General features: G+C 35.6%; 1 protein-coding gene across 8 annotated transcripts in view; it reads left to right on the top strand.

Moving 5' to 3' along the window:
- Positions 1-14338, top strand: part of GPHN (gephyrin) — a 648078-nt gene that overhangs the window by 125385 nt on the left and 508355 nt on the right. For all 8 annotated transcript variants that reach the window (XM_058567151.1, XM_058567147.1, XM_058567152.1 and 5 more), the window contains exon 2: positions 7252-7330. In XM_058567151.1, the coding sequence (XP_058423134.1) occupies positions 7252-7330 (79 nt within the window). The remainder of the gene's footprint in view (positions 1-7251; positions 7331-14338) is intronic.

Here is a 14338-nt window from a genome sequence, read left to right on the forward strand (position 1 = left end):
ACGAAATATCCAAAATAGTTAAATCCATAGAGATAGAAAGCAGTTTGGTGGTTGCCAGGATTTGGGGGAAAGGAGGAATGGGACTTGCTGCTTAATGGGTACCAGGTTTTCTCTTGGGATGATGAAAATGTTTTTGAAATAGACAGAGGTGGTGGTTGCACAACATTGTGAATGTAATAAATGGCACTGAATTGTGCACTTTAAAATGGTTAATTTTGTGTTATGTGAGTTTCACCTAAATAATAAAAAAAGAAAATATAGATTAGAGATTTATCTTGAAAAAAGAAACCCAAGAATTATGGAGTCAGTCAAAGTTTTCTTATATCAGGTATTAATCAAGCTATCTGATGTATTTTCAAAATAGAATAAAACAAGTCAAGTGCTGATTTTTTTGCTGATATTTTAAAATGACAGCATGCTGACATTTTCCACTAAACATTTAACTTTCACACTGTGATCAGAGAGATATTTTTGGAAGAATTGGTGATGTTCCCAAGACCCAGCTCTTACTTTTTGATATTCAAATATTTGTCTTTGAAACACTTACATCAATATCCTTATCCTTTGCTCTGACTGTAAACTATTGTTTCATTTGTCCTTATCAGTTGTTTTCACAGGACATTCCTTACTTTGGAATTTTATTTCACTGGATATTTAGAAACTACAGAATGAATGAGTTTTGAATTGAATCTCTTTTTACTGTTTTCTTAGCAATTTTCAAATGGTCCTTTTTTTTCATATTCTTAAACATGGGACAATAAAATCAGTTTTATAAATACAGAATTCCTCTCATGCTGTATTTTAAACATGAATTTTTGAGGATAGAAATTTTCTTGTTTCAGTAAAATCCTTCCTGACCAGAGCAAGATAGAATATAAATGTCATCTTAGAAGTAAGAAAGGGAAGGGTAGGTCTTTCTATAATGTAATTCCTAACAATCAGATGGAGTCATCTTTAATAAAAGGTCTTAGAAAATACATGATAAAGATTTTTATCAAAGATCATATTGATTATACATAATACTATATTATACTTGTTATAAGTGAGAAAATGAACATGAAGTGCTTTTTATTACATAATGAATGTCAACTATTACCATAATTATAGACCAGAAAGATGAATATATACGGAAAAAGGTACTTATGATTAGCTAAAAACCCTGCTAAGTGTTCGTTTTAAAAATATTTCTAAGTATATCCTAAGTTTAAATGCTGACTCTCGCTGACCATAGGCAAACCATGATTCTCATCTACAAAATAATGAGTAGAACTAATACTCTTTTGAGGTGTATATGTGTGTGTTTCAGCTTCTATAAAAATTTCTTTAGTAAAATTTCTTCAAATATAACTTTTGAACCAATCTAGTATATAAAACAAATAAAAATAGAACTCTTTAGCTGAAAGGGGAAAAGGAATGTTGTTGATCTGAGATGCCTCCATAGAACCCATGAGATATGAAGCACAGTTAATCACTTAACTAGACGAACCCTAATGTTTCAACTTTTAAGAACTGTAATTCTTTAATAATGCTTTGAGTAGCATTTATTATCATAATGAATTTTAATGGTATAACTTTCATTTCTTTTTAAGTTATGGAAATGTGTGAGAATTCACAATATATGAGAAATTGATGAGAACTGTGGTCCATATGGCATAGTGGTTAAGAGTGTAGACTCCAGAGTTATGGGGTCTGGATTTTCCCAGTACTGCTACTTATTAGCTATATGATCTCCAGAAGGATGCTTAATCTCCCCATGCTTCAGTTTCTCATTTGTAAAATGGGGATACAAATAGTAGATCTATTATTGGATGATTGTGAAGATTAAGTGAGATAATGAGTATGAGATACTTAGCACATAATCAATATCAATTATCTTGATTATAGATCAGAAAGATGAACATTTGGGCCCGCCCCGTGGCTTAGCGGTTAAGTGTGCGCGCTCCGCTACTGGCGGCCAGGTTTGGATCCTGGGCACGCACTGACGCACCGCTTCTCTGGCCATGCTGAGGCCACGTCCCACATACAGCAACTAGAAGGATGTGCAACTATGACATACCACTATCTACTGGGGCTTTGGGGAGGGGGGAAGGAGGAGGATTGGCAATAGATGTTAGCTCAGAGCTGGTCTTCCTCAGCAAAAAGAGGAGGATTAGCACAGATGTTAGCTCAGAGCTGATCTCCCTCACCAAAAAAAAAAAAAAAAAGAAAGAAAGATGAACATTTTTAGGAAAAAAATGCATGTGATTGGATAAGAATTCTGCTAAACAATCCATTTTACAAATATTTCTAATTAATTTTCCTTTGTTCCCCTCCACGTTAATTATTATATCAGTATAAACCAGATTGAGGTGCAAGTTTATAATTTTCATGTTAGTACATAAAGTTTGACTGTGTGTTTCTATTGTAGTTTCTCCTGTTTTATCTGACTTATGTGATGACATGTTGAGGAATTTTTATTAATCAGTGGAACAAAGAGCATAGTAATTCCCTTACTTGGCATACGCTGGGGAAAAAAAACAACAGAAAAATATGATGGCCAAAAGTGATTCATTTTGGTGTGATTTACACATGAAAAAGTGTGTTCACGGGGCCGGCTCTGTGGCGTAGCGGTTAAGTGTGCGCGCTCCGCTGCTGGCGGCCCGGGTTCGGATCCTGGATGCACACCGATGCGCCACTAGTCAGGCCATGCTGTGGCAGCATCCCATATAAAGTGGAGAAGATGGGCACAGATGTTAGCCCAGGACCAGTCTTCCTCACAAAAAAATAAAAAGAGGAGGATTGGCATGAATGTTAGCTCAGGGCTGATCTTCCTCACAAAGAAAAAAAAAGTGTGTTCACTAGCTTCTTAAAGTGTACCATATTCTTCTGTATAATTTAAAGACAAAATTTGTTGTATTTGTGATAAAAATCTTAACTAAAAGCAATAAATATATTTTATTAGACATCCAAAGTTTCAGAATTTTTGTTAAGAAACTCTCTCTTTAGATTTATTGCTCTGTTTTTAACTTAAAATTTGAATGGGACATGAATTTTAGAAAAGTGCATTCTTTAGTAAAACTCATTTCACAGATAGCTGACTGGCAAGCCTTTAAAGGAACAAAGATTTATTATGTTTTAATTAAGTCTCGAAAACTTTCAGGCTCTTGAAGTTTATAACTAAGCTCTCGTATTTGCCAAATTGGGTAAGAAACTTTATGAGAACAAATTTTATGATATACCTATAATTTTAGTTCAGTTCACCTGGAAACCAAGTTTTCTTACAGTGTGCCAACATTCTATTGTTTTACTTTTGGCTCTCCTCAGGAAATGGTATAATAAAGAGCATAGGTATTTAAATTATGAAAAACAGAAACTTTGTCTCAAATCAACAGGTTGAGATCATTGTCTATTAAATATAAAGGAAAATAATATGTTAAACAAAATTACTGTACTCATTGCAAAAAAAAAAGTGGAGGATATCGTTTTGAAAATAAAAAAGAATTCAGGGGCCAGCCCTGTGGCCTAGTGGTTAAGTTGGGCGCACTCTGCTTCAGCCGCCTGGGTTCTCTTCATGGGAAGAGTGGACCTATACCACTCATTGGTGGCCATGCTGTGGCGGTGACTGTGGCGGTGACCCACATACAAAACTGAGGAAGATTGGCACAGCTGTTAACTCATGGCAGATCTTCCTTAGTGTTATGAGAGGTTTTGGGATTTGATTGGAGACGTAAAAGAAGCTTTCCACTCCAAACAAATGGACTGAAGGTATATTTTATTATATAGAAGAGAGTAAATGCGATAGTTCACAAACAGATCCAAATAGGTCAGATATTAAGAGGGAAAAACATCAGCTTGACTGGAAAGGGAAAACATCCACATTGACTGAGATAGCAGCATATTCGAATAGGTCATATAGTGAGAGGGAAAAACATCAGATCGACTGGAAAGGGAAAACATCCACATCAACTGAAGAGAAATGGCACAAATCAACTGGAAAGAGAAACACCAGGTTGACCGAAAAGAGGACACCTCAGATCGGTTACTCACAACATCCACGCCCCGCTGCCGGGGAGAGTCCCTTCACTTGACACGGCTGGGCGGGAATCCGATCATCAGAGGTCCTGGGCCGGGCGTCCCCTCCACAGGTGAGACTCTCACCGGGCCTCGGTTTCCAGCGGTTTATATAAGCAGTTACAGAGTTTACAGAGCAAGCATTCGGTGTTTCCATGCACAAATGGTTGTCAGTGGCATACGTGCACTGAGCCTCCTGGCTATCGTCCCAGCCTGGCAGTTGTGTATGTACATTGTTTTCCCTGGTTATTGTCCCAGCCCGGCACAGATGGCCAGTCTGCCCCAGGCCTTGACGCCCAAAGGACCTTGAAATTCTTACAAATGGCAGCTATCTCCGTGGGAGAAAGGCCAGTTCCCGGGAAAAAGGCCAGTTCCCACCACACAGAAAGCAGCTTTATATTTCTTTGTGTGCTGGTGGCTGTAAGTTAATGAAACGGCCAAACATGGCTGCACTCATGTCAAGACTCTCACCCAAAAGAAACAATCCAAACTTTTTTCAACTTCAAATGTTTTTAATGCATTATTGCTTGTATGAATCATTTATATCAGAGGCAGATCCAGATTTGGGGAGTTTAAAGCTTATAATTTTGAGGGACTCTCTGTAAGAAAAGGTAATATAGGGGCCAGTCTGGTGGCATAGTGGTTAAGTTCGTGCACTTTGCTTCAGCAGCCCAAGGTTTGCAGGTTTGGATCCTGGGCACGGACCTATGCACTGCTTATCAAGCCATGCTGTGGCAGGCCTCCCACATAGAAAGTAGAGGAAGATGAGCACAGATGTTAGCCCAGGGCCAATCTTCCTCAGCAAAAAGAGGAGGATTGGCAACAGATATTACCTTGGGGCTAATCTTCCTCACAAAAAAAAAAAAAGGTAATATAAAATCCAAATAAAATATTAGGCAGTGGATCTTTGAAAGGAACAAGGCTAGTGTTATATTCTTCTTGCTTCTTATGTAGATTAGAAATGGTTCTCTAAGGTATATAATAAAACTGTTAAATTGAAATAGAAAATAATCAGTCACTAAATATTAATGCTAATAAATATAAAGTTATAAGTTTTATTTTGCCTTTAATGTTAGGATGGTTATTTTATCAATGTATAGACTTAGATTCTTAGCTTTCCCCTCATCGTTTTAAACATATTGTTTCATTATCTTCTGGATTCCATAGTTTATGTTGAATACTCAGCTGTCAGTTTTATTGTTTTTCCTTTGAAGGTAATGAGTCCTTTTTCTCCCCGTGGCTGTTTTCAAGATTTTTTTATCTTTGATTTTTGCCATTTGACTGCTAAGTGTGATTTTCTTCCAGTTTTTCCAGTTCGCTGTACTTCCTGAGTCAGTGAGTTAATGTATTGTATCAGTTTTGGAATATTGTTAGCTGTTTTTTCCTGAAAATATTGTTTCTTCCCCTTTCTCCTCTTCTCAACTTCAGACATTGGGCTGTTTGATTCCCACATGTCTCTTATGCTGTTTAAAAAAATTTTTTTTTTTATCCCTTTGCTTTAGTTTGCATACTTTTTGCTGATCTCTTCAAGTTCACTAATCCTGTGTTTGTTGTGTTGTCAGCTATAAAACTCACTCACTGATTTCTTAATTTTAGATATTGTATTTTTCAGTTCTAATACTACTATTTGATTCTTTTTGATAAATTTTAATTCTGTTGAAATTTTCCTCTTTTCATCTCCTATGAATATTTTTCTGTATCTTCTTTAACTTATGTTAAATTGTTTTCTTAAAGTTCTTGTCTTCCAATTTTTTATCATCTGTGGGTTAGCTTATACATATTATTTTTTCTCTTGGTTATTGGTCACGTTTCGTGCCCCTTCCCATGCTTTGTAACTTTTATTGCATACCAACTACTGTTTTCTATAGGATCATAGAAATTGATGTAAATGTTTTCCTCAATCCTGTATTAGAAAGAAAAGATGAGTGCTAATCACCTCAACCATGAATTGAGCTGGGTGATTTGAGTGACAGCTTTAGATATACTTAGTCTACCTCTGGTTTTACATATTTTAAGATCAAGACCTGTTGTGTTGCAGATATTTCTTTCTAGGGTGACTTTGTACTTACATACTGTGAAATTGTGGAGATTTTACTGTACCTTTTAGGTTCTGCTCCCTTTTACTCATCTCAAGATGAGGTTGTTTTCGTTGAGAGCAAATGTCTTTTTCGTGTATGTGTGTGAGGGAGATCAGCCCTGACCTAACATCCGATGCCAATCCTCCTCTTTTTTGCTGAGGAAGTTTGGCCCTGGGCTAACATCCCTGCCCATCTTCCTCTACTTTATATGTGATGCCGCCACAGCATGGCTTGACAACCGGTGCGTCAGTGCGTACCCGGGATCCGAACCTGTGAACCTTCAGTCCCCCAAAGTGGAGCGCGCGCACTTAACTGCTGCGCCACCGGGCGGCCAGAGAGCAAATGTCTTGAGGGGAGACCTGTTGGAGTTCTACTCTGAAAGTGGTAGGCTCTATCTGTTGTAGTATAACTTGAACTCCTCATCACCACAACGCTACAGACAACATTATTTACCCTCTGGCCCATACTCTCCTCCTCCCACAAATCCTCTTATGCAGTACCAGCCCTCAGTGAATCTCCTAGGAGAAAACTGTCCATGTTTTAAGGACTCCATAAGATTCCAATCTGTCATGCCAGCCCATAAACCATCAAGAGCTATGCTGGTTCTCCTTTTGTTAGTAGTGTTCCTCTGTCTAATTCTTAGCTTGTGTCTAAATGGCAAATCTTCCAGAAGTGAAAACAATAAGGAGGCTCAGCTTACCTAAGAAAAGATATCACTTTTCTCCTAGTTTATCCTTTTTGCTTCGGTTTTCTCCAACATCTATAAAAATATGATTTGGGGGGGATAATTTATCTTTTGTTCTAGTTGTTGTGAAAGCAGTGACTTGCCACTGTGTGCTGGTAAATTAATCTTGTAAAAGTAAGAACAAAATTTAGATTCACATGTTTACTCTTTTATATATGGTATTTATATAAAGTCTGTTTGCGTAGATTATTGGCTTGTTATTGAATATTAATATTTGTTGGTAAATCTACCAGGCCCAGAAATTGATCAATATTGATGTTTGGAAAAATTCTATCCAGAGAGCCAACTTTAATTTAAAAATTTCTTTTGGTCAGCAGTAATTTAAATGAAATGTAAGTAAAATTTAATTTTCTTTTTCTTTCCCCCTTTCCTGTTTAGTGAGTGATAGTTGCTTCAGGAATCTTGCAGAAGATCGCAGTGGGATAAATCTCAAGGATCTCGTACAAGATCCGTCTTTGTGAGTATTTGGTTTTCAGTACTAAGTGTAATTTAAAACTTTATGGTTAGTGTGACTTTTTTCAAAAGAGTTGTAACTGAGAACTGATTTAAGGTTGAGCAATTTCTTGTCTTCTAACAATTTGTGTTAGATAGTAGTGAAGCACATTGACCAGTTTCAGCAGAGTGAAGTTATGGTACAGTTTCTTTTCAGAAACAGAAGAGATTTTGGAAGAAGGGATAGTGTTATGATTAAATGTTTGACTTGCATGGAGTAGGGTAATGGCTGATGATATCTTGCCAATGTGGCAGTAGATACTAGGCAGAGAAGATGATTAGTAGTTTATTTGCTTGGGAAGCTGAGATTGAATTTGTTCACATCAATTTTAAGCTTTTTTGAATAATTTATAATTATTTGTAAGTATAATTACAAATTTAAAATAGTCATTTGTAATAACAATATATTTGAATATATTGAATATATATATATATATATATTTTTTTTTTTGTGAGGAGATCAGCCCTGAGCTAACATCCGCCAATCCTCCTCTTTTTTTGCTGAGGAAGACGGCCCTGGGCTAACATCTGTGCCTATCTTCCTCCACTTTATATGGGACGCCGCCACAGCATGGCTTACCAAGCAGTGCGTCGGTGCGCGCCCGGGATCCGAACCAGCGAACCCCGGGCCGCCGCAGCGGAGCGCGCGCACTTAACCGCTTGCGCCACCGGGCTGGCCCCTGAATATATTTTTAATGTTTTAGAAAGTGGTATATGGCTGTGTACATTACAAAGCTCTATACAGCACAAAATTTTTGAAGAGTTTTATAGGTTTCAGTTTAATGTTCTTGCTCATGAGTTAATCCCATTCTTTATCAGCAAATGCTTTACTATAGGGTCACTTTCTATTTGATGAATTAAGTTTTTGCAGTTTTATATTTACTGAAAGTTATGTGTATTATCTTTTATAAGAACATACCCTCCCAGTAAGATTACCTTTTATTTAAAAAAAAAATCCATACTAGTTAAGCCCTGGACAGCAGAGCAAAGAAAATTGAGTGGTGGCAGGTGCTTTCTTTAATGATATATAATGTGTTCAGTAAAGTTTATTCTTATTGGAAATCAGTCTTCCACATCACATGTAATCTACACTCCTACAAGTTTTACTAGTAATTCATTGAGAATTTTGTGAGAAATAAAACTTAAGAATGTGTTGAACCACGAGGTTATTGATTTATTAATGATTTTCCAATCATTTTAAAAAATATAGTCACAAGATGAAGAATGCTGAAAATGATTGAATATTGAAGTTTATCATGTAATGAGTTCAGAAATGAGTTTCCAGACCCGACTCTTTCAATTTTTTCTCTTAATCTGTCTCTCTTTTCCTCACTCAAAAGGATTGTCAATATTCTTTTTCCATGATTTTTATTACAATGAACATTGACAGTTGTCTTTTCAGTCCTACAAATATTTAATCAAGAATATAATTATTCCATGTGGATGTAAATATTCCTAGTAAATGAATATTGAATAACATTTATTTGCATGAAGAGTTCTATTTTACTTTTGGATATGGGAGGAAACTTTATAATTTCTTCGCAAGATTTCACCTATTTGAATGAATAAAATAAAGAATTTCATTATTGTATTATTTCTAAGGTATATTTTTGGTACAATGGGATTATATATCTGTTTAAGGCAGTCTTAATGGAAAAATGTGCTTTTATGGACTTTAACCATATAAAAGCTATAGAGAATTATACTTGAATAATGGATTATAATAATGAGTTGTAGTGTTGTGAGAGAATTTGATACTTCTTTCCAGACGGTAGAATAATATTCATCATGCAACCTATAACTAAATTCTAAATTTAATCTTAGTATTCTAAGAAAAATTTATCTCAGATCACTACTGCATTGCATGGACAAAATAATTCTGAGTTTCTGTTTTAAACTAGCTAGATATTGTAATTTAGCATCGTACTCTTAACTAGGCATTAGTGTAGAATGTAAGAATTCAGTGGTATAGAATTTCATTTTGCCCTGTCACTTGGATTTGGAAGAACTTTTTCATTGTTAATGATTGTTAAAATGTACTATTAATGACCCTAATTCATATTTTAGAGATATATTTCTTACTTGATAAAAATTCTTTAGGGAAAGAAATGCCCAGTATGGAAAAAATAATGTACTTTTTTCAGTTGTTATGATGGGACATATTTTATTCTGAGTTATGATTCTATAGCAATATTCACTTAGTACATACCTCATGGGTAAGGATTTTTTTTGTAAGCCATCTACCTCTTTTCTCTATGTGTGTGTTTGTTGTTGTTTTTATCTTCTACTTATGAGTGAGGTCATACGGTATTTGACTCTCTCCCTCTGACTTATTTTGCTTAGCATAATACCCTCAAGGTCCATCCATATTGTCACAAATGGCTGGATTTCATGGTTTCTTATGGCTGAGTAGTATTCCATTGTGTACTTGTATACCACATCTTCTTTATCCATTTGTCCCTTCATGGGCACTTAGGTTGCTTCCAAGTCTTTGCTATTGTGAATAATGCTGCAGTGAGCACAGGGGTGCATGTATCTTTACACATTCGTGTTTTCAAGTTCTTTGGATAAATACCCGGCAGTGGAATAGCTGGATCATATGGTAGTTCTATTCTTAATTTTTTGAGGAATCTCCATACTATTTTCCATAGTGGCTGTACCAGTTTGCACTCCCACCAGCAGTGTATGAGAGTTCCCTTCTCTCCACATCCTCTCCAACACGTGTTGTTTCCTGTCTTGTTAATTATAGCCATTCTAATGGTGTGAGGTGATATCTGATTGTACTTTTGATTTGCATTTCCCTGATAGTTAATGATGTTGAACATCTTTTCATGTGCCTGTTGACCATCTGTATATCTTCTTTGGAGAAATGTCTGTTGAGGTCTTTTGCCCATTTTTTAATTGGGTTGTTAGTTTTTTTGTTGTTGAGATGTATGAGTTCTTTATATGTTTTGCAGATTAACCCCTTATCAGAGATATGATTTGCAAACATCTTCTCCCAATTGTTAGGTTGTCTTTTCATTTTGTTGATGGTTTCTTTTGCTGTGCAGAAGCTTTTTAGTTTGATGTAGTCCCAGTAGTTTATTTTTTCTGTTGTTTCCCTTGCCCGGTCAGACATGGTACTTGAAAATATGTTGCTAAGACTGATGTGGAAGAATGTACTTCCTATATTTTCTTCTAGAAGTTTCATGGTTTCAGGTCTTAACATTCAAGTCTTTAATCCATTTTGAGTTCATTTTTGTGAATGGTGTAAGATAATGGTCTACTTTCATTCTTTTGCATGTGGCTGTCCAGTTTTCCCAACACCATTTATTGAAGAGACTTTCCTTTCTCCATTGTATGTTCTTGGCTCCCTTGTCAAAAATTAGCTGTCCATAAATGTGTGGGTTTATTTCTGGGCACTTGATTCTGTTCCATTGATCTGTGTGTCTGTTTTTGTGCCAGTAGCATGGTGTTTTGGTTACTAGAGCTTTGTAGTATATTTTGAAATCAGGGAGTGTGATATCTCCAGCTTTGTTCTTTTTTCTCAGGATTCCTTTGACTACTCGGGGTCTTTTGTTGTTCCATATAAATTTTAAGAGTCTTTATTCTATTTCTGTGAAAATATTGTTGGAACTTTGATATGGATTGCTTTGAATTTATGGTTTGCTTTAGGAAGTATGGGCATGTTAACTATGTTAAATTTTCCAATCCAAGAGCACAGAATATCTTTCCATTTCTTTCTTCCATTTCATGTCTTCTTCAGTTTCTTTCAGCAATGTTTTATAGTTTTCAGTGTACAGATCTTTCACCTCTTCGGTTAAGTTTATTACTAGGTATTTTATTCTTTTTGTTGCAATTGCAAATGGGATTGCATTCTTAATTTCTCTTTCTGCTACTTCGTTGTGAGTGTATAGAAACACAATGATTTTTGTATGTTGATTTCGTACCCTGGAACTTTACCATATTCATTTATTATTTCTAGAAGTTTTTTGGAGGATTCTTTAGGGTTTTCTGTATATAAAATCATGTCTTCTGCAAATATTGACAGTTTCACTTCTTCCTTTCCAATTTGCATCCCTTTTATTTCTTTTTCATGCCTAATTGCTCTGGCTAGGACTTCTAATACTATGTTGAATAGGAGTGGTGAAAGTGGGCATCCTGGTATAGTTTCTGTTCTCAGAGGGATATATTTCAGTTTTCCACCATTGAGAATGATATTAGCTCTGGGTTTGTCATATATGGGCTTTATTTTGTTGAGATAGTTTCCTTCATACCCATTTTATTGAGAGTTTTTATCATAAATGGATGTTGTATCTTGTCAAATGCTTTCTTTGCAGTTGTGGAGATGATCATGTGATTTTTATTCTTCATTTGTTAGTGTGGTGTATCTCGTTGATTGATTTGTGGATGTTGATCCATCCCTGCTTCCCTGGAGTGAATCTCACTTGATCGTGCTGTATGATCTTTTTAATGTATTGTTGTATTCAATTTGCTAGTATTTTGTTGAGGATTTTTACGTTGATATTCTTCGGTGATGCTGGCCTGTAATTTTCTTTTTTTCTGTTGTCCTTGTTTGGTTTTGCTGTCAGGGTAATGTTGGCTTTGTAGAATGAGTTAGGAAGCTTTCCCTCCTCTTTAATTTTTTGGAAAAGTTTCAGAAGGATTGGTATTAAGTCTTTTTTGAATGTTTGGTAGAATGCACCAGGGAAGCTGTCTGGTCTTGGACTTTTATTTTTGGGGAACTTTTTGATTACTGTTTTGATCTTGTTACTGGTGATTGGTCTGTTCAAATTCTGTATTTCATCTTGATTCAGTTTTGGAAGGTTGTATGATTCTCAGAATTGATCCATTTCTTCTAGATTATCCAATTTGTTGGCATATAGCTTTTCGTAGTATTCTCTTGTAATATTTTGTATTTCTGAGCTGTTTGTTGTAATTTCTCTTCTTTCATTTCTGATTTTATTTATTCGAGCCTTCTCTGTTTTTTTCTTGGTGAGTCTAGCTAAAGGTTTGTCAATTTTGTTTATCTTTTCAAAGAACCAGCTCTTGGTTTCATTGATTTTTTTCTGTTGTTTTTTTGGTCTCTATTTCGTTTATTTCTGCTCTGATTTTTTTTAATTTCCCTCTTTCTGCTGATTTTTCGCTTTGATTGTTCTTCTTTTTCCACTTCCTTTAGGTGCACTGTTAGACTGTTTATTTGAGATTTTTCTTGCTTGTTGAGGTAGGCCTGTATTGCTATAAACTTCTCTCTTAGAACCACTTTTGCTGTATCCCATAAATTCTGGCATGTCATATTTTCATTTGTCTCCAGGTATTTTTTGATTTCTCTTTTGATTTCTTCATTCACCCAATCATTGTTCAGTAGCATTTTGCTAATCTCCACATATTTGTGGCTTTTCTGATTTTCTTCTTGTAGTTGATTTCTCATTTCATACCGTTGTGATAAGAAAAGATGTTTGGTATTATTTCAGTCCTTTTAAATGTATTGAGACTTGTTTTGTGGCCTAATATGTGATCAATCCTGGAGAATGTTGCATCTGCATTGGAAAGAAGTGCGTATTCTTCAGTTTTTGGATGGAATGTGTGTATATATCGACTCAGTCCATCTGGTCTACTGTGTCGTTTAAGGCCAAAGTTTCCTTATTGATCTTCTGTTTGGATGATCTATCCATTGGTGTAAGTGGAGTGTTCAAGTCCCCTACTGTATTGTGTTACTATCTATTTCTCCTTTTATATCTGTTAATAATTGCTGTATATATTTAGGTTCTTCTATGTTGGGGCCATAGATATTTACAAGTGTTTGATTGTTCCCTTGATCATTATGTAATGCCCTTCTTTTTCTCTTGTTACAGTTTTTGTTTTAAAGTCTATTTTGTCTGATATAAGTATTGCTACTGCAGCTTTCTTTTCATTGCCATTTGCATGGAGTATCTTTTTCCATCCCTTCATTTTCAGTTTGTGAGTATCTTTAGGTCTGAAGTGTGTCTCTTATATGCAGCCCATATGTGAGTCTTGTTTTTTTATCCAATTACCCACCCTATACCTTTTGGAGCATTTAGTCCATTTACATTTAAAGTAGCTGTTGAGAAGTACGTACTGATTGCCTTTTTTTTTTTTACTTTCTTTTCTGGGTGTTTTAGTAGTTCTCTGTTCCTTTCTTTATCTGTTGCTCTCTTCCCTTGTGGTTTGATGGTTTTCTTTAGTATTACGTTTGGGTTCCTTTCTCTTAGTTTTTTGTGTAGTTATAGGTTTCTGGTTCGTGATTACCATGATGTTCATATTTAATAACCTTGTATATAGCAATCTATATTAAGTTGCTGGTCCCTTTAGTTTGACCTCTTTCTAAAAGTTCTACTCGTTTATTCCCCTCCTCCTACATTTTGTTTTTGATATCATATCTAACCTCCTTTTTGTGTGTTTGTATCCGTTACCCTTTTATCATGGAAATAGATAATTTTTTCCTATTTGTGGTCTTCTCTTTCTCTCTTAAAAACGTCCCTTTAGCATTTCTTATAGGACTGGTTTCTTGGTGATAAACTCCTTTAACTTTTGCTTGACTGGGAAACTCTTTATCTCTCCTTCCATTCTGAATGATAACCTTGCCGGGTAGAGTATTCTTGGCTGTAGGTTTTTTCCTTTTAGCACTTTAAATATATCATGCCACTCTCTTCTAGCCTGTAAGCTTTCTACTGAGAAGTCAGCTGATAGTCTTATGAGGTTTCCTTTGTATGTGACTTGTTGCCTTTCTCTTGCAGTTTTTAGGATTCTCTCTTTATCTTTAATTCTGGAGATTTTAATTTTAATGTGTCTTGGTGTGGGCCTCTTTGGGTTTATCTTCTTTGGTGCTCTCTGTGCTTCCTGTTCCTGGATGTCTCTTTCCTTCCTTAGGTGAGGAAAGTTTTCAGGTATTATTTCTTCAAATAGATTCTCTGCCCCTTTATCTCTCTATTCTCCTTCTGGGACACCTATAACACAGATATTAGTGCACTTG

The sequence above is a fragment of the Diceros bicornis genome, chromosome 24, assembly GCF_020826845.1.
Source record: "Diceros bicornis minor isolate mBicDic1 chromosome 24, mDicBic1.mat.cur, whole genome shotgun sequence".
Lineage (NCBI taxonomy): Eukaryota > Metazoa > Chordata > Mammalia > Perissodactyla > Rhinocerotidae > Diceros > Diceros bicornis.